Source organism: Antechinus flavipes, chromosome X (genome assembly GCF_016432865.1).
Source record: "Antechinus flavipes isolate AdamAnt ecotype Samford, QLD, Australia chromosome X, AdamAnt_v2, whole genome shotgun sequence".
NCBI lineage: Eukaryota > Metazoa > Chordata > Mammalia > Dasyuromorphia > Dasyuridae > Antechinus > Antechinus flavipes.
Window position 1 is genome coordinate 76,123,282 of NC_067404.1, and position 19,677 is coordinate 76,142,958.

The 19,677-nt window shown below is 41.3% G+C and overlaps 1 protein-coding gene across 1 annotated transcript in view; it reads right to left on the minus strand.

Moving 5' to 3' along the window:
• Positions 1-19,677, minus strand: part of DOCK11 (dedicator of cytokinesis 11) — a 177,445-nt gene that overhangs the window by 111,054 nt on the left and 46,714 nt on the right. Inside the window, exons 2-6 of the mRNA XM_051968881.1 lie at positions 17,510-17,626; positions 17,325-17,414; positions 16,638-16,720; positions 13,905-13,974; positions 11,815-11,910 (exon numbers count right to left, since the gene is read on the minus strand). Coding sequence (XP_051824841.1) covers positions 11,815-11,910; positions 13,905-13,974; positions 16,638-16,720; positions 17,325-17,414; positions 17,510-17,626 — 456 coding nt within the window. The remainder of the gene's footprint in view (positions 1-11,814; positions 11,911-13,904; positions 13,975-16,637; positions 16,721-17,324; positions 17,415-17,509; positions 17,627-19,677) is intronic.

Genomic DNA, 19,677 nt, shown 5'->3' on the forward strand with positions numbered 1-19,677 from the left:
GCTTTCGATTCTGGCAGAAACTGAAGATTTCCCCTCCCACATTGATTCTATTATCTATTTATTTATTTTGACTAGATAAACAAAGCCAGTGTTTTTCTTATTTCTTTCTTTTCCAGCCTTAACCACTGAATGGGACATTGCTTCAGTCAAACTGACACCTGTTTAAAACAAAAACAAAAACAAACTTAGCTTAGCAGAGGCCAAAGTCTCCAAAGAATCCATTGGGAGGGGCTGGAGAAACTTTTTTCTCAGGATTGTTTTAGCTGAGACCCACAAGTTTAAAAATGTTCTCTCTTTTTCTAGTCATCTTGGTCAACATAATTACTGCACCTGTTATTGTTTCATTCACTCCTGATTCAAGAAGTTACTCAATCTCCATCTAAGTCTGTATGTTTTATTCCCATTTCCCTTACTGAATATTATTTTGTTACACTACATTGAGCAAAAAAAGTGTTTATTAAATAAAATACCCTGGCCTTCCAAATCCACATCTCTTTATTGCTCCTGTCTCAGCGGTTTAGTAGAACAGTATCTTAGCAGTGAACAAAAATGAGAAGAGCCATCATTGCCCCGTCCCCCACTGACATCACTCAAAACCGAGGCCATGTCACTCTGGATTATGGAGGCCAGCCATAGAAAGACACACAGATAGGAATACATGGAAGATCTGAGTTCTAGGTTTGGGGCTAGGGCAAGGCCAGTTTGTCTAAAGCCTGGATAGTGGATTCACTCATAACGAGGGAAAGGCCTGGAGGTTTCAGCCAAATTGTCCTTTCTAGAATAAGAACAAAGTATTGTTCCCACCACCAGCCACCTTTAAAGGCGACTAGATAGTACAAGGGATAAAGCAGACCTTTAAGTCAGGAACATGAGCATTCAAATTTAGCCTCAGGTACTTCCTAGCTGTATGCCCGTAGGCAAGTCACTTAACCTTCATCTGCCTCAGCTTCCTCATCTGTAAAAGGGGGATTAATTGTGCCTACCTTCCAGGGTTTTTTGTAAACACTTGGAACAGCACCTGGCACACACTGTTAAGTACTTACTAAATGTTTATTCCCTTTTCTCCCCTCCTTTTTCTTTCTCAGGTTAATATAGTACTAAGTAAAGACAGAAAATGGACAATATTTAGTATTCTCAAGATGGGATTTTTATCATTCAATATAACTTTGTGGGAGGAGAAGCTGAACTAGACTAAGCAAGTACACACAGAATACCTGGGATAAAGGATGCACAATTCTGAAGGCATATCGAGGGATCAACTTCCAAGGTAGCTAAAAGGGGGAGGACATTGAAGATTTAGGAAAAAATTTGGACCTTATTAGCCAAGAGAATATTGAGAACTACTAAGGGTGTAGTAGCTACAGCAGTGGACTTGAAATCAGGAAGATCAGAGTCCAAATGTAGCCCCACATATTTAACTAGCTGACCTTGGACAAGTCATGTAACTTTTCAGGGTCAGTGCTAATAAGAGCACTTGACCTTCCAGGTTTGTTGTGAGGATCAAATGAGCACATGTATGTATGAATGTGTGTGTGTGTGTGTGTGTGTGTGTGTGTGTGTGTGTGTTCGTTCATGTTTGTGGCCAAGTCTTTCAGATGCTCATGTAAGAGTAATACTGTAATAACTACATCAAACTGGGAAATGCTGCTAAGCCCTGGAAATGAGAGTCACTCCCATGAGTTCTTCCAAATTTTCCATCAATGACAAATCAAGTGACTATCGAGCATCTGTGAACCCTGCCCCCATAACTCTAGAACAGAGAGAGGAGCCGTCCCCACAGAGGGTTAAGCAGTCAAGGAAGAGCTAAGACCTCAATAACTGGAAAGAACAAATCCACAACATCTGAGTATTTCAAAAGTCATTGACAGGGACTGGAGAAGCTCATCTCCCGCTTTTTTCATCTTGTCCTAACAAGGCAGCTACAGCTTTGAAGTCAGGCGTTCAAACCCAGCCTCAAACACTCTCTGGCTATGTGACCTTGGGCAAGGCACTAAGCCTGTATGCTTTGGTTCCTTCAACTGTAAAATGGGGATCATAATGGTAGTTCCCCCACCCAGAGCCTGGGACACAGTAGGAAGTATACAAATGCTAGCTTTATCAAGGGCAGTTAAGTGCTAACTCTGTGCTTTGGGATGGCACCCCCATTAGCTTTTTTTTCTGGTTAGCTCTTCTGGTTTTCTCCCCCTTGGTAGAAAAAACAGAAGGCCAAAACCTTAGGGCAGTTCAGCCTTTTCTCTCTTGTCATCATCCCTGACTTTTCTTCTCCTTCCATCATCAACATCATCCCTTCCACTCCTAGATGCTGAGGCGACCTTCATATTACTGAGCATCTGGAACTGGGACCACAAGCCTCTGCTCCTCCCAAGGACCATCTCCTCTCATCCCCACCCTCCCACATCTACTCTTCTCTCCATATCTCTTTCAAATCCCAGTTGACCTACAAGTTCCCACACTAGTCTCCATGGATTCCTTCTCATCAGGATGACTGATCTTTACGGCTTCAAAACTGTACTCTTTAGCCATGTGTAGAATGCTATGGAGAAGGAAGGGGATGTTTCTGACACAGATAATACTGCTGCTTGCTTACTACTCTCTCTCTCTCCCCCTTCCCCCCTTCCTCTTCCTATCCCTCTCTCAATAAATCAGGATGTATTAAGCAAGAGAGGCAAGAGGTAAAATTCAGGAGTAAGTCCTAGGCATCCAATTCAACTGCTACTGAGCTCCACGGTTGACAGACTTCTTAAAACTTGGTATAAACTGCTTTATTTAGGCAGTTTACTGGGAGATTTCAATCATCATCTTCTGAAAGAGCTGACTGGAATAACAAAATCTTGGCTTATTAATCAATGAATTAACAAGCATTTATTAAGTACCTACTATGTGCCAGGCAATGTATTAGATACTGAGGATACAAAAAAGGCAAAACTATATGACCCTTGCCCTCAAGGAGTTCACGTTTGAACAAAAAAGGCAACGTAGAAACAAGGATGTACATTTGAGATAAATACATACGCATATGTCCATACAGACATTATACATACATACACACACACACACACAAAGCAGAAATAGAGTAGATAAGAAGTAACCTTAGAGGGAAGGCACTAGTTGGAGGCAGGGAGGAATGGGGCAGGCCCTGAGCTAAGTCTTGCAGGGAGCAGAGGGGAGGAGGGAGAGCATTCAAGGCCTGGGAGCCAACCAGTGAAAAGATGGGAGATGGAGTGTCATATACAAAATACAGAAGCATAGCCAGTGTTGTCAGGTAAGAGTATACTAAGGAAAATTACAAAAATAGCAGACTATTAAGGGCTTTCAATGTCAAGCCTGTGATTCCGGAGGTAAATGCACTTTAGACAAATCACCCCGGCACCCGAATGGCAGCTAGAGTAGGAAAGGGAGAGTCTTCGATCCAAGATACCAAGAGAAAGGCTCTTACAATGATCCGGGTGTGAGGTTATAAGCAGAGATGAGGGGATGATGATGATGACAGATGACACAAAAGTATGACATGGGATTTGGAACAGACTGGATATAGGGGGAGGAGAGTAAAGGATAAAGGGCTGAAGGAATGGTGATGCTTTCTAGAACAGTAGAAAAAAGATGAGTTCTATATTGGACATGTTGAATTTGAGATGTCCACAGGCTGTTGTTTAGTTATATTTCAGTTGTATCTGATTCTTCGTGATCCCATTTGGAGTTTTCTTGATACATTTGCCATTTAATTCTCCAGCTCACTTTACAGATGAGGGAACTGAGGTACATAGGATCCAGTGACTTGCCCAGGGTCACACAGCTAGGAAGTGTCTGAGGCTAGATTTGAATTCCAGAAGAAGAGTGTTCTTGCCTCTAAGCCCAGGGCTCTATCCACCGCACCACATAGCTGTCCCACACTTATCTAAGATGGCCAAAAGGCAGGTGATGCACATGAGGACTAGAGCTGAAAAGAGATGTTCAGGATGATATAAAGGCCTGGGAACCATGGGTGTTGAGATGACCATTGAACCCACAAGCATTGATGAGGTTACCGAGTAAAAAAGAGGGAAGGGCAAAGAGCAGGGCTAGAGACTTGGGGTCCCACCCCCCCACAGCAAAAACATTCTGCAAAAAAGACAGGGAAATATGGTCAGAGAGCTACGAGAATGAGGAGAGATCAACGCCAAAAAAACTTAGAGCGAACAGAGCATTCAGGAGAAGAGTGATTGACAATGTCCCAAGCTATAGAGATGTCCAAAAGGACTGAGAAAAGACACTCCAAGTTTTGCCATCAAGAAATCTTTGGAGACTTTGCTGAAGAATGAGGGCAAACACCAGATAGCAGATGGTGAGAAGGAGAGGTACCTAGGGTACACAGCTTTCAAATTTCTCTGACAAGGGAAATAAAGACTATAGGACTATAGGAATTGAGAATGATTGCATCAAGTGAGGGTCTGCTTTGTTTTTAAGGATGGGGGAAGACATGAACATATTTGTAGGCAGGAAGGAAGCAGCAGATAGATAAGGCGAGAGTGAAGATAAGAGAATGTGGATGATAGCCGGAGAAAACAAGAGGGATTGAGATCAAGGATGCAAGTAGGAGGTTTTGCCTTTGTAAGCAAGAAGGTTATATCTCCACATAAGACAGCTGAAGGAGAAGATGGGAACAACATGTGAGCAATGGGAGATGAGCTGGAAAGGGGCAGGAAGGAGCTCCTCACTTGATGGTTTTCTGGTTTTTGGAAGCAAGAGCCTCATCCAAGAGAGGGAAGAAGAGAGAGGTGAAAAGACCTGGATTAGCTGCTGTTGTTAGGAGAATAACAAATTCCCAAGTAGAAGCAAGGAGCGCATCATCTTTGTCTTTGTATTAGGGTGCTCAGGGTCTGGGAAAATGCAGCCACGCAATAAAGACTTGCTGGTTACCCGACTAGAAGTTAGCTGGCTCCTAGGAGGAATGATATAGAGAAAGGGAACAATCCAATAAAGAATCCTTCAGCTCATACAAATTCAATCTCTTTGGATTATTTGAAAGAACATGTTACCCATTGATGGATCAAAGAATAAAAATGGGCCGATGCGAACTGAAAACAAACATTCCTCAATCGTTTGGATCCATGTATAATGGAAAGAGTCAGCTCCTCGGCTGTGGCCATCTTCAATCATCCCGAGACTTTACGAGGTCAGATCGCCTTTCCTGGAGAGGGGGAAGGTTGAGGGACCCTAACCCTGAAAAGGCAGTTAGACTTGGTCATAGGGGCCCATTTATCACAGCTGCTCCAAATATCAAAAGGAAGTGAAGATCTGCACCCCAGAGATAAAGGGGATAAAGACTCCCATTTGTTCATTCAGTTCTTCACCCACCAGCTTCAATGGCTGCCAATTTCACAGAGAACCGAGAGATGTGATCTCGTATCAAGAAACCAAAGTGTGAAGGGATCAAAGCAAACCCATCATCACTGCTTGAAAAAACAACTCAGTAAAAGCCCAAGAGGAGGGAAAGGGAAAGGAGGGGCAAGGCAGACAATTCAAGGTGGTCAATGTTTTTTAAAAGCCCTTCACATGCAGGATTCTGTTCTTAGTGCTGATCGAAAAGTGACAAATGACCCAATCCCTGCCCTCAAGGAGTGTGTGTGTGTGTGGGGGAAGGGGACAGGATAAAGGACAAGGAAAACTATGATACCAAGTGGGCTGTGATAGGACAAATGAGGGAAACGAAGACATCGCTCTGGTGCAAGTTGAAGAAGGAGAAAGTCCTTTCACCTTATGCATCTTGGGGATAGGAGCTGGGAAGCAGGAGTCCCCAAAGATTTCTTGGAGGAGGTGGCACCTAAGTTGATCCCTTCATCTGAAGAAGCATGGAAGACAAGAGAAGGCTTTCCAGGGCTGGGGTACTGTCTGCTTGGAGAGGGTCATCCTCACAGATCAAGAGCAATGCAGTAAACTGAGGACAGTCCTCCCATCTGGGGACCTTTGAGAAGGATACGTGCTCCCTAACTGTTTGTCATTTGAGGTGAAGGTCATTCCCCCATTGAACAAGTAGCTAAAATTCAAGCTATTTAAAGTCTCTGTGCCTCAGTTTTGTCATCTGTAAAATGGGGAGATTGGACTAGATAAGGGTCTCTTAACCTTGAGCGTCATGGCTGCCTTCTCAGAGTAATGTTTTTAAACATATAAAAAAGTATTTTTTCCTACTGCCACAAGCTCCCCTGCTTTGGGATTCCTTCGGGCCTCACACTGCTCTTCACCCTCCTTTCCTGGGGTATTTCTCCCCATTAGATTGTAAGCTCTTTGAGGGCAAAGACTCTTCTTGATTTTTGCTTCTATTTGTATTTCCAGAGCCAACCACAATGCTTGGCACAGAATAAATGTTTAATTTAAATTACATTTTTTTAAAAATTTAAATTTAAATAAAGATTTTAAAACCTAATTTAAAAGTTTAAATTAAATTGATTAAATTAAACAGATTTAATTGACATTTTAAAATTCAATTTAATTACGTCTAATTAGAACCTTTAAATTTAATTAAATTTAATTGCAATTTTTACATTAAATTTAATTAAAAATTAAATGTTCTAAGTTTTTTTTAAATTTCATTTAATTTAAATTAAAATTAAAGTGGTTAGCACTTAATAAATGTTTACTGACTGTAATACATAATTTTATAAAGAATACCAATTATATTGGAATACAGACATCAATTTTCCCCATTCAAGTTCAAGGACTCCTGGGAGGGTCTGGGGACCCCCAAGTTAAGAAACCTTGAATCTAGGCCTCCTGCTAGCTTAAAATTCTATGATTAAACCAATAGAAAATGAAAACAAAATACAGCATGCTTTCTTCTCAAGATGTTCCATAAAACTATATATAAATTCATTCTTTACAAAACATTATATGCTCTATGTAACGTCTGGTAAACATCACTAGCAGGGAAGAGTGAGTTAGGAGACAATCTAGAAGAAAAAGGAAGGATCTACAGCAAATAAAATAGCTGAGGTATAGGCAGAAGAAATGAAATTGAGAAGTTCCAACAATCCCCATTGTTCATTTGAGCAATTCCAGTCAAATTCTTGCCCTACCAAATCTTGGAGTTGCTCCAAAGGATCACAATCTGTCACTTCTCGGATTTTTTGCAATAGGTTTCGAAGCAAGATGAAACTGTTGGAGTCTGGGCAGCAGCAGTGGGGTGTGCTCCGAGATCCAGCAACTGTCATGTTTTCAGAAATCTTGTAAGCCGGTTGATGGACCCAGTCAGGGCCTAGCTCCATCAGCTCCAAGTCCAATAACCTTCTTTGAAGTTTTCAAAGAATAGCTGCCAATCACGACAGAGGGGATTTTAAAAACAGTATTGTCTCCTTGAAACGATGGTGGCTTTAAATGTCAATAACTTAAGCTTTGTCTATGATACCTCCTATTGCATGAAGCACTTTATAATTAGGATCTCATTCAGTCCTCCCTCATCTGCTGCTTTAATCAGGAAAATAAGAAAGTGAATTTACTGCATTTTGTTGATGGTGTTAATAAACAGTGGGAACAAAGTCTGAAGTAGCTACAAAATTGTTAGAAAATTGTCCTGGAATCAATCATTCAGCACTATTTAAATCACTGGTTGCAATTGTCACATCTGAAATAACAGCAAGGGTTGTGGTTTTTGTTGCTATCATTCAGTCTTTTTTAGTTATGTCTGACTCTTCATGACTCCATCTGGGGTTTTCTTGGCAAAGATATTCAAGTGGTTTGCCATTTCCTTCTGTGGCTCATTTAATAGGTGAGAAAACTGAGGCAGACAGGGTTAAGTGACTTGCCCAGGGTCACAGAACTGGGAAGTTTCCAAAACTAGACTTGAATTCAGGAAGATGAGTGTTCCTGACTCCAGTTCCGGCGCTGTAGCTACTGAGTCACCTACATCCCCTAAAATTAGGTAATAGTTTGGTAATATTTCTGCATAAATTTTATTTTCTCTATCACCAATCTAATCAAAACCAAACCAAGCCAGAAACTGTAGTTCAACAACTTGAAACGAAAGTGCCTAAGATTGGCTGAGTGCTGAATGGCACAGTTTCCCAGCTGCTGCTGCTGGTGTCAATGTCCTACATCATGAACATATTCTTCTCATATTCCTTATTCTGGTTTGGCAGACGCAGCAGCTGACATCGGTTTCTTGTAAGACTTTGATGTTATGATTGACATTCTTGAAGAATTTTGATGACTTTCAAATGCATCACATTCAAGATCAACAAACAGTTTGAAAATGATCCCAAATAATCCAGCACACCATAAGAACTTTGGAGAGTTGAAAGATTGGTACTAGAAAGTGTGAATCTGAAGTTGAAGATCTCATTAACCAGAGAAGTTTAACAGTTCATTTCATGAAAGTAATAAATTGAATAATTTTCCTAGGAATATGTTACTTGAAAATAGAGTTCAACAAAAACAATAATTATAACATTTTAGAACCTTCTTTTTGGCCTTATGGAGAACTAAGTTCACCGTGGACATCTGGTGAAAAAAATTACATCACTTAAATGGATTTTTAAAACATGAAATAGATTTATAAAATTTTCAGGATTTTATAGATAATAATGCCAATCAAATCATGTTTTCCAAGGCCAATGAGATAATTAGCACTATCATAATCAGTAGTGATGCTGGCAGTGTTTTCAGTTTAATGAATATAATTTGTACAAGGAGGAGAAATATTCAACAGCAGATCCCATATGAGATTTAATGACAATAAACTGGGACGTGATGTCACTGTCAAAGAATGGTTGAATTACAACCAAAGGTCATTTGCTATGAATTCACGTGTTTGGCAAAAAGCAACAACAAAAAGCATTCTGGGACAACTGGCTCCATGAATTTACAATACAGAGTATTATATATTTTGTTGCTATCTATCAATTGTGTGCTACATGTTCTTTATATCCGTAAAATTTATAATAACCTTATGTATGTTATTGATTAATAATAATAACAAAATTAATTAGCATTAACTAGCATAACACCAAGCAGGAACCTGAAGAAACATGTAAACTAGGTAAACCACCCCCAAATCACTCACAACTGTATATAAAACATTATGCAAAGTTACTTCAGCTGTCATTTCCCCTTACCTTCAACCCCAGCTTGATGTCAAAATGGCAAATGGAAAAGCCAATTGACCAGTTTCCCTTCCCTTACAGGTGGTTTTATGGAATGTTAGTGTTGGAAAGGATTTTGAGGATCATGAAATCCAAAGTCTTCCTTTTGTATAAGGAGAAACTGAGACCTGGGAAGTCGTGGCTTGTCCTGTGTTCAGTAGAAGTTATACTTTGACAACCCCTCACCTGTATTATCCTCATCTGACTTTCCTAAGATCCCTGGGAGTCCAGTAGAAGCCTCCCCCCCCACACACACACACATATACCATGTGCCTTCCTGCCTTCCCTGCACGGCTTCTGCCAGCTTGCTTGAGATGGTCTAAGCCCATGCTGGGGACAGCTGGCAAACATTTCAAGGGCTTCCATTTTATTATTATGGGCGCTCTCTTCACTGACTATGTGGACCTCACCCCTCCACACCTTAACAAAAAGGCTTCTCATATTGCGAATGACTTTGTGGAATATATGCACCCTGGGGTGCCTGCTCTGTGCCAGGTGATCAGAATTAAAGACTGGCAAATGGTACCTGCGTCACAGCAGGCCACTGTGGGGTTGCATTTGTTGAAAGGCATCGGACCTGACACTGAGCTGCCTGGTGTAAATAAATAGGAATGAGTAGGAGCCAGAAGAAGCTGGCCAAGGCAAGTTGATTAGACCTGGCAGAAAAAAAGGAAGAGATGCCATGGCTCAAAAGCCACGTTCCAGGAAGCTTGCAGGTGTCTAAGAGGGCAGTGTACAAGAGGTGTGAACACATGGACAGCTTGCAGGGGAAGTCACAAAGGACTCTAGTTTACTTTGAGAAGCAAGAGGTTATGGACTCAAGGGAATTGTTGCTGTGATCTCTGGGTATGAGCTGAGTTTAAGTTCCTACCTAAAACGGCCACTGACTGGGTAGGCTATAAAGACCAGTCAGTCTCTAGGCTAAAGAAAAATGTCAAAGGTTTTGAGAAATGTGTCCCTCCCCTCTGACTTCTCAGAGACTCAGTTTCCCCAGCTTTCCTCTGCTCCTAACCCTAAATGTTCCACACCTAACACCCAAGTTAAAATGCATCCTAGTAAAGGGCTTGCTGCTCTCTGCTTGATTGAATGGCCTGGTTTGCTTGAGAAAACCCTTAGAAGTCTCACAGTGGTAAATGGTGAAGCGCTTGGACAGCTGCCTCTGTAGGAATGGCCCTAAAGCAAAGCTTCTTAAACTATGAGTTGTCACCCCATGTGGGGTCACACAACTGAATGTGAAGGTTGCAAAATTATGATTTATTAGCAATGAATCAGTAAAATGCATATCCATTTTATATACCCATATAATCAGAGTCATGTAAAAATTTTAAAAAGCCCCGTTGTAAAGAGTTGTAGGAGAACCGAATTTTTGTCACACAGCAACATTTTAAACACGCAAAAGGGACTCCCCATGTAAAGGAATTCTAGAGTTAATTTTTCTACAAAATTAAAAACCAAACCCAATTGATAGTTTTTGTAAATAGTTTTGTAAATGAGAATAGGCAAATACCGACCTTGCTTTAAGTGAGCAATACTTGTAGTGTGGGTATAAAAGTCACAAAGAAAAGGCGTTTTCATGATGTGGAGGCAAAGCAAGAAGATTAAGGCCATGGTGTCATCATCTATTGACCCCAATGCACAAAACAATAACGGTCACTCAACTGACAGTTGTTCTGCCCTGATCATTTGGTAAACAGCTACAGGAGCATTTCTATAGGGCTTTAAAGGTCTGCAAAATATTTTCTAAACATCATCTCACAAACTAGTTATGGTATATACACAGGTGACAGAACACGATGGTGCAGTAAGGAATGATGGAGGGGATGGTTTCTGAGATACCTGGAAAGACTTGTATGATCTGATGCAAAGTGAAGTGAACAGAACCAGGGCAACAATTTGCACAATAAAAACTATCGTTGAAGACAAATTACTTTGAATGACTTAGGAACTCTAATCAACACAATGACCAATCATAAATCCAAAGGATTCATAATGCACCTGCAGAAAGCAAGCTGATGGAAGAATGCAGATCGAAGCTATTGCTTCTGCCATGAATAATCTTCAGTGTCTACATCCACTCAGGGAAAGAGGCTTCCCCTTCAAGATCCATCCAGTTCATTGCCTCCTCTCTGAAATCTTTGCTCACCACAGCCTTTAGTGCAGGGGTCCTCAAACTACGGCCTGCAGGCCAGATTCAGCAGCTAAGGTCGTTTATCCCCCTCACCCAGGGCTATGAAGTTTCTTTATTTAAAGGCCCACAAAACAAAGTTTTTGTTTTTACTATAGTCTGGCCCTCCAACAGTCGGAGGGACAGTGAACTGGCCCCCTATTTAAAAAGTCCGAGGACCCCTGTTTTAGTGTGTCAGGCAACTCATGTACTATCTTGTCCTTGTATACATACTTGTTAAATTTATTCCTTGGCCTAAGAATCAGCAATGTCCTTTTTCTCATTTAACTGCGATTTTCCCTTTTAATCAGCTGATTCAGAGGGTAGCACTCAATTGTCATTAAAAAGTCATTCTTCATTTATTTTTATGCCTACAATTTTAAAATGTCATCCACTGATGAGGACCCTCATGTCTGGAAGGGAAGACAGGCACTCTCAGAGCCTGCACTTCTTCAAACATCCCACTGAGATCAGTGCGAAACAAAGTACACTACAAAACAGGCAAATTCTGCCTGGGTACATGACATGACAAGTTCTTACCTTCATGGTGACAGTGATGGTACTATTCACATTGGCTTTAAACAACCAGCCCTGTTTAATCATTCCACCCTTCTGGGAGCATAATGAAGCTGAATCCTAAAACACAGAAGAGGGTCAATAAACCATTCATGAAATACATTTATTGAACATCCTCAATATGTAAAATCCTCTCTTCCCATTTTTGAATTTACACGTGAAGCTGAGCTTTGTGCCCACAGACTAACGGGGAACCCCGAAGCCACGGATTCTTCAATATGCTAACAATCAGTTCTTCCCAATGTTATGACAACACCGGGCCTTGGAGTTCCCTTCCAGTTCCAGATGTATGATCCTATCAGTTTGTGAACCTTGAAAGACAAAAAGCGCAAACTACTTATGTGGCAGCTGGCAACCAAGAGATTGACTACCCTGAGGTGTGGATGGTACAGCACAGGCATCCTTATGGCCACGAAAATAAATGAAACCTATGTCCTACATTAGGGAAATCGGTACCATCAGCCAGGCAGTATTGCGGCTGGGGCCCTGGGCCTGAAATTAAAAAGATATGCGTTCAAATACAACCTCAGACACTTGGTAGCTGTGTGACTCCCCAAATTTCCATCTGCTTCAGTTTCTTCATTTGTTACATGAGGGCAGATAATAATAGCACTCACCTCCCAAAGCTGTGGTGAGGATCAAATGAGGTAATATTTGTAAAGCACTCAGCACATAGTAGGAACTTATAAAATAGTTGTTTCCTTCCTTCTTCCCCATTAATTCTGTATCCTAAGCAGAGATTTCTCTCCCAATAGCACCGTACACTTTAATGCACTTCACTGACTGGAAATCTAACTACCAAGAAACCTAAGTCAGAGCCTCCTCAAGCCTTTGCAGATGACTGGTAATATAGATGAAAATGGATGGTGCTGCCCATTTGTAGGGTGCTTTCAAGTTTGTTTGGCACCTCAGATATATGATCTAGTTTGACAGATTATTTCCTCTCCCCTATCATCCTCTAAGCATGTCCACTAATCCTGTCGCTCCTCCCCTTCTTTTCCCCTCCCCCCTCTCATTTTTCATCCCACTTTGGTGGGACCATCTGCTACCATAAATCCAATTAGCACCTTTATGCTGAGAACTCTCAAATCCAGCCAGAATCTCTCGCTTAACTCCAGTCCCAAGAGTCTTCTTCTGGGTATTACCAAGATGCTCCATCGGCATCTCCAACTCAACATGTCTAAAACATGTCTTTCCACCTTCTTCCAAACTTCCCTATTTCTGTTGAGGGCAGCAGCACTTCCTTTTTTCGTGAGAGTTCACAACTTCGGAGTTATTTTAGACTTTTCCTACTCCTTGCCCACCTACCTCCACATCCAATCAGCTGCCAACTTTTGTCAGTTGTACTATTGCTACAACATCTCTATCAGTCCTTTTCTGTCCAGTCACATGATAGTTACTTTAATTTAAAATCTTCATCCTCTTTCACCCAGCTTATTCTAATACTCTTGATCTGGCTCCTGAGTTCCAGTCTCTCCTGTCTCCAAAACATCCTCCACACAGCTGTCATGTCCCTCCCCAACTCATGAGTCTTCAGTGGTTCACTACTGCTTCTAGAATAAACTGCCAACTTCTCAGTGTGGCCTTTAAAACCCTCTGGAATCTGCCCCCAACATGCCTTTCCAGATATCTCCTATCATGCCCTTTCATCCACTCAAAGTTCCAGCCATAGTGGCTACACTATGCAATCCAGCTTTTACGTCTTTGAAAGCTGCCTGCCATACTCAGAATGTTCTTTGCCCTATATCTGTGCCACTCCACTCCCCTGCCAAATCTTTCCGCTGACCTTGGTTCGAGTGCTTCCTCCCCAATGAGGCTTTCTCCCATATCGGTACACACCCTCTTCCTCTAATTATTCTGTGCCGACAGACTCACGGACACTCCAGAGAACACAGCTCTTTGAGAATGGTGTCGTTCATTTTTGTCTCTGTATCCCTTGCACATAGTGGGTATTTAATCAAAGTTTGTTGAATTGAATCTTCAAGTTCACTTTAAAAATGTCTTCCATTTTACATGATAGAACACAAGGTTAATGTGATTGTGTCTGCCCTTACCTCATCCTTTTCACAGTCCTCATCAATCTCAAATACGTGACTGGGAATCTTTTCTGGTCTCAAGGATTTGCTGAAAAAAAAAAAAAACAAACAAACAATAAAATCTTAGACGCCACCCAACACATAGAGAAAGCTTCCAATAAAATGGTTGTCCTCTCTCCTTCCTACACAGGGGACTATGAACCACAGAAATGGGTGCAAGGGCAAGACAAAGATGTTTGGTCACCCTGTATACAGACAGCCCTGCTTGGAGAGTCTATCCCTCGAAGCATCAATCTATCTCATATCCCCCCCAGCCTGATCATGACCCTTCCAGCCCTTGACCCTTAAAGTGGTGGTACTTGTAGGGGGCACTGAGGGAAGGAATTGCAGGGCCTGGAAAATGAGCATCCCAAGTATGGGGATCACCGGGTTATCAGGTTCGGGCTAGATGAGGGAAGAGAGGAGGTTAAGCCTCATAAGGCATCAAGTCAAAGGATAGGCTGATCACAGTGAGGAAGTACGCTTCTTCCCCAAAGTGCCAACATACTAAAATACTCATAGTAAGCTTCTACTCTAGGGCCATCTGTACTTAACAAGAGAAGAAAGAAATTTCCTTATTCATCCCTGTTTCAGGTTCTTTCCCACTAACAAGTCAAAGGATCAAGGGTCAAGAACTGGAAAGGACTTCAGAGACCCCAATGTCCAACCCCAATGTCACATAACAAGAAACTGAGGCCCATGGTGGTTAAATGACTTGCCCAAGCAGCTACATTGTATATATAGACTTTAGTCAGAAAGACCAAAATTCAGATCCAAGTTAACAGATGTGTGACCCTGAACATGTCATCGAACCTTTGCTTGCCTCACTTTCCTCCTCTGTAAAATGGAGATAACAATGGCACTTACCTACCTCTAGGGATACTATGAGGATAAAATGAGATAATATAGATAAGGCACTGTCTTAATGCTTACTATTCTCATTGGCGCTCAAGTTGCTGGTCTTTAGGGCACAAGAGGATTCTAGTCATGCTCTTTCAGAAAAGTGTCCCACAGCTCATCAGCCAAAGAGTTGGGTTTAAAACCCATCTCCTTAATATCCTGGGCCTCACACTTAGCCCACTGCCCACACACGAAGCCCCTCTCATAGTCAGAGACAAGGAGCATCGTAACAGACCAGGAGGAGTCAGAAAACTTGAGTTCAAGTTCCCACTATCATTTCCTCACTATGCAACCTTCAACAGGTCACCGAACATCTCTGAGTATTAACATCCCCATTTGTCAAGGAGATAATAATGCCTGCTCTACCTCCAAGACAATAACTCTGAGGAAATCTGGGGAAGAAACATAAAAATCCTCAGCTCTCAATAGTACTGTATCAGTAAAGGAGGAAGAGTATTCTCAATGGTACAGAGTTAGCTTTACATTTCAGCTAGGAGCAAGGCATTCAAGAGTTACCAAGAGATGTAACTTAGCTGTTAATGAAACCAAGAAAAAGTCCTTAGGAGGAAAAAAATTGTGAATGGATGAAAGAACCTCCTTAAATGATACATTCTCTTCAAAGTTCAAAAAAAGATTGATGAAAATGTTATGATTCTTATAGAAACATGAGGAACAATGAATGAGATTTCATCCATTGCCTCTGCTAGTCATAGTCTTCCTAAGAAGCATTTTAGCAGGCGATACAATAGAAACAATGGTTTCCTTTCTTTAAATTAAAGGCACCATTTCAATACAAGGTATTATTCTTCCTTTGAAGATATTTTGATCCTTTGCAGCCACAAAAAATAGAAAAAATTATCAATCACTAGCATAAGTTTCTTTTCGGGTTTTTGGTTTTTTTTTTTTTGACAAAAAATCATGTCACTCAATGCATAATTATTGATTGTATTGTAGGTTATGGTGCAATGAAAGCAGGGCCTTATGTCAGCTGAACCAAGGCCCAGTTCCTCTGAGCTCCATTTCCTCATCTCCAAGATAGAGATGATGCTTACAAACCCTATTTCACAAGGTCACTGGGAGGAAGGCCATTTTATTAATCATGAAGAGTTATAGAAACATGGGCTTTTTCTTTTCACAAGAAGGCACAGTGATTTCAGCCAAATTATCAGCTTTTCCCTGAAACCAGGAGTTTCCAAAAGATCTGAAAGAATCACCTAAAATGGGCATGCTTTGAAAATGCCATCCACCATACCCTAAAAATGTGATGGATGTAGGTTCTAAAATGTAGTAGATGGAACAATTGGACAGGAAATGATCTTCTTAAAACTGTCAAATATAAAAAAAGCCAAATTACAAACTCACAGGAGGCACCAGGAAATCCTATTTCATCTGGATGATGATACAAAAAGGAAAGGAACAAAAAGAGATGAGAAGAAGGGAAAATGATGGCAAAGAAGAAGCAGCCTAAGACTAAGACTGGACAGAGCTCTCCAAGCCAAGTCACAGGGAGCATCAACAAGGAGCAGTTATTCCTGTCCTTTGAGTCTGGATGGGCCAGGACTTGGAGCTGATCTGTCCTTCGGTACAGGTACCAGCTGGAGGTAATTTCATCAGGGCTCACTAATGTCCCCCATGTTCCTCTCTGCTGGTGGTACTGAGGGTTTTGGGCTTTAGAAAAGTTACCTTGATGGTCTTTTTATGGCATTCTTTTTATTATATGTGGTAAATGTGGCTAATACAAAGTGGTCGTGGAAAGTTAAAAAAAAATAAGCAACTCAAGAACCTTCCCTCTATGGTGATTGCTCAACTTACCATGGCAACATTCGAAAGTCACCAGAGAAATCCTCATACTTGTAGTTCACCACGTGCCAGTCTGAGCTGTATGTCTTAATACACTGAAAGCAGACAAATCATTAGTTGGGGGCATAAAAAAACTAAACACAAGTTGTTCTTTACAAATAAAAAGGTGCTCTGGGTATTTGATTTTTAAAACAATTTTCACTGATTTCTGTTTTTTATTTATCAGTTATATTTCTCAATGTAGCCTCCCTCTCTCCCTTTGTTAACAGCTATCTTGGATAAAAAAGAATTTTTGTTAAAAGAGGAAAATTTATGGGGAAAAAAGGAAGGGCTTGGCAAAAGGCCTTTGCAAAAAAGCAGTTTGCAAAGAGCTCTCGCCTCTCCTTGCCCAGAGCCTAGAAGCTGGGGGGCCTCCACTCAGTTTTCACCCAATCCCAGCGTCACCATGAGGCTGAGTAAGGAGCTTGGGAGGTGGGCCAGCCACTTCAACTGCAGCCTGGCAGTACAAGTAGTATAGGCTGCTGAGTTTATTGCAACTACATTTCTGCTTCACGTGGAAATGCACATGTTTGCCTCTGGTCTGGCTAGATATAGAAGACTGGCCAGCTTATCTCTTACTTTAAAATCACAATAACCAGAGAAGAAGAAGAAAAGGCATAAAGTGAGTCAGCAGGAGCTGGGAAGCCATGTGGCCCTTACCTCTTTGACAAAGAGACTCTGAGCCTTCCTTTCAGCGTCTTCTGGAACTGTGGACTCAACTGTCCTTCTTTGACGCGCTATTACCGACACCTAAGAGAAAGAGACAAGACTTGGTGACTCTGGCTCAACCAAGTCCGAGGGGTTTCCGGGAATATCAGTGTCAGATTCAAGGCTTCTCTACTCACAGATAGATCCTCCATGGGGAACATGAGCAGGTCTCGAAGAGGGTCACTGTAAATCTGGGCCTTCCTTTGAACAACAACATTCTCATAGTCCAGGGGCTCAACAACCTTAGCTTTCTCCTTAAATAGAAAAAAAGGAATTCACACCATGAATTCACACTGGTAACAGCAAGATAGCTGCATTTAAAATAAGAGAAATATGATATTCAGTTTCTCCCTTTCTTCCAAATGGTAAAATAAGTGAAAGAATTCATTCTTTTTTTTTCCAAAAGACTAGCTGGGAATAATTTTTAAAATAATAACTTTTTATTTTCAAAATACATGCAAAGATAAGTTTTCACCATTCACCCTTGCAAAACCTTATGTTTCAAATTTTTCTTCCTCTATTTCCCCCACCCCCTTCCCCTTAGATGACAAGTAATCCAATATATGTTAAACATATATAATTCTTGGGAATATTTTCATAAAAGGTTAAGTGCCATTTCCTTCCCCTCCAAAACAGTGTCTTACTCAAAATTAACAATAGTGTTCTCTGCTTATGTGTGTAAGACCTCCAGGCCATAGGTTTCTATTCAATACAGGACCTAAAATGACAGATTTGGATGTGTATTACCTATTGGATATTTGTCATCTAGGGATCCAGTGAAATTTCGTGCTTAGGACATCTAAAAACATCTCTTCCTTACTCCAAGAAATTCACAAAGAGAGAGATATGGAGCAAATACCCAGAATCTCTCACTTTAAGCTTGTACTATATTTATCCTTTTCTCACCTTTCTCTTCTTTTTAGTTTTCTCAGCTCAATTGGAGCCAAGCTTAGATATATTGCTCCAAATTGTGGTACGTAAAAATAAATAACCAAAATAATTTAAATAACTTTTACTACACAAACTATACAAAGATCACTTGAAGATGCACTAAAACTCACATATGGCACATTCTAGGCATACATGTTGTGTATGTATCCATACATACATCTGTATACATATACTCCAAATGGAGTCAGGATGCACCATATTCTGGTTTAATTCCTGGCACATACTAGCATGTGATCGTGTTTACAGGTTCAGTAAGATTCAGGATCTCAAAGAACAGTACAAGGAAAAGAGGCCATTAGTGCCAGGGGAAAACTTGAGGGGCACATACTTAGGGAAGGCTCCCTAGTGTCAGAGAATGAGGGAGGGCATGGAATTCGAGATCCATCCCTACAGAGCTAGACTGACTTTTCCTAAGTCAAGGCTTAACTTGGGAGATGGGGTGGCTGCTGAGACCCCAACTCTGGATGGCTTGGCTGAGAGGTGGAGCAACAAGAGGCTGAACACAATCAAAGAAAGGAGCAGGCTGAGTGAGAATGAAACGATGCAACTTTATGAGGGGAAAGACAGCATGAAGGAGCATGGCCACAGAGCCACCTGCTGCAATCCCGGCCAAAGTTAAACACCCTATGGGTGAAGCAGAAGAGTCTCCATAGTGTCTTTAGCAAGATTTTTGTGAGAACCAAACAAAATAATATTTATAAAGTGCTTAGCACAGAGCCTGGCACATAGTAGATACTTTAGAAATGCTTTTCCCTTTCTTTCCAATCAATCATTGAATCAAATCCAACAAATGCCACCAAAATGTTCTGCGTCTCTGTCATATGTGGACCACTATGCTAGGTCCTAGAGGTATAAAAACCAAAAAAACTGTCCCTCTCCTCAAGTAGCTTCCATCCTATGGACAGAAAGAGACCTGTACACAAGTAAGTAAATAGAAGATAAAAAATAAAAGGGGTGAGAGGGAGAGAGAGGGAGAGGAGAAGGAGGGAAAGGGAGAGAGAGGAAGAGAAGGAGAGAGAGAGAGGGAGAGGGAGAGATCAGAGCCTGTAATCTAGGGAATTGGGGGCAGGATAGACAAAGACCCAATGGGAGGTTCAGGAAAGGTTTCCCACCAAAGCAGGCACTGGAGAAGCAAAGAGGAGCAAAGCCCCAGAATTATTCTCCTCTCCCTGTCCCAATCTGCTGCCCCATCCATAAGCTTCTAGGCCCCAGAGGAGATATCTAGATGAACAGGACACAAATGAGAGAAAGGGGCCCATTGCTCAGAAAAGCCAGAAGAGAAAGAAGAGCTCTGTACTATTTGGGAAAAGTGGGGAAAGTGTCATGGCAAAGGTGGCATGTATGTGTGTGGTAA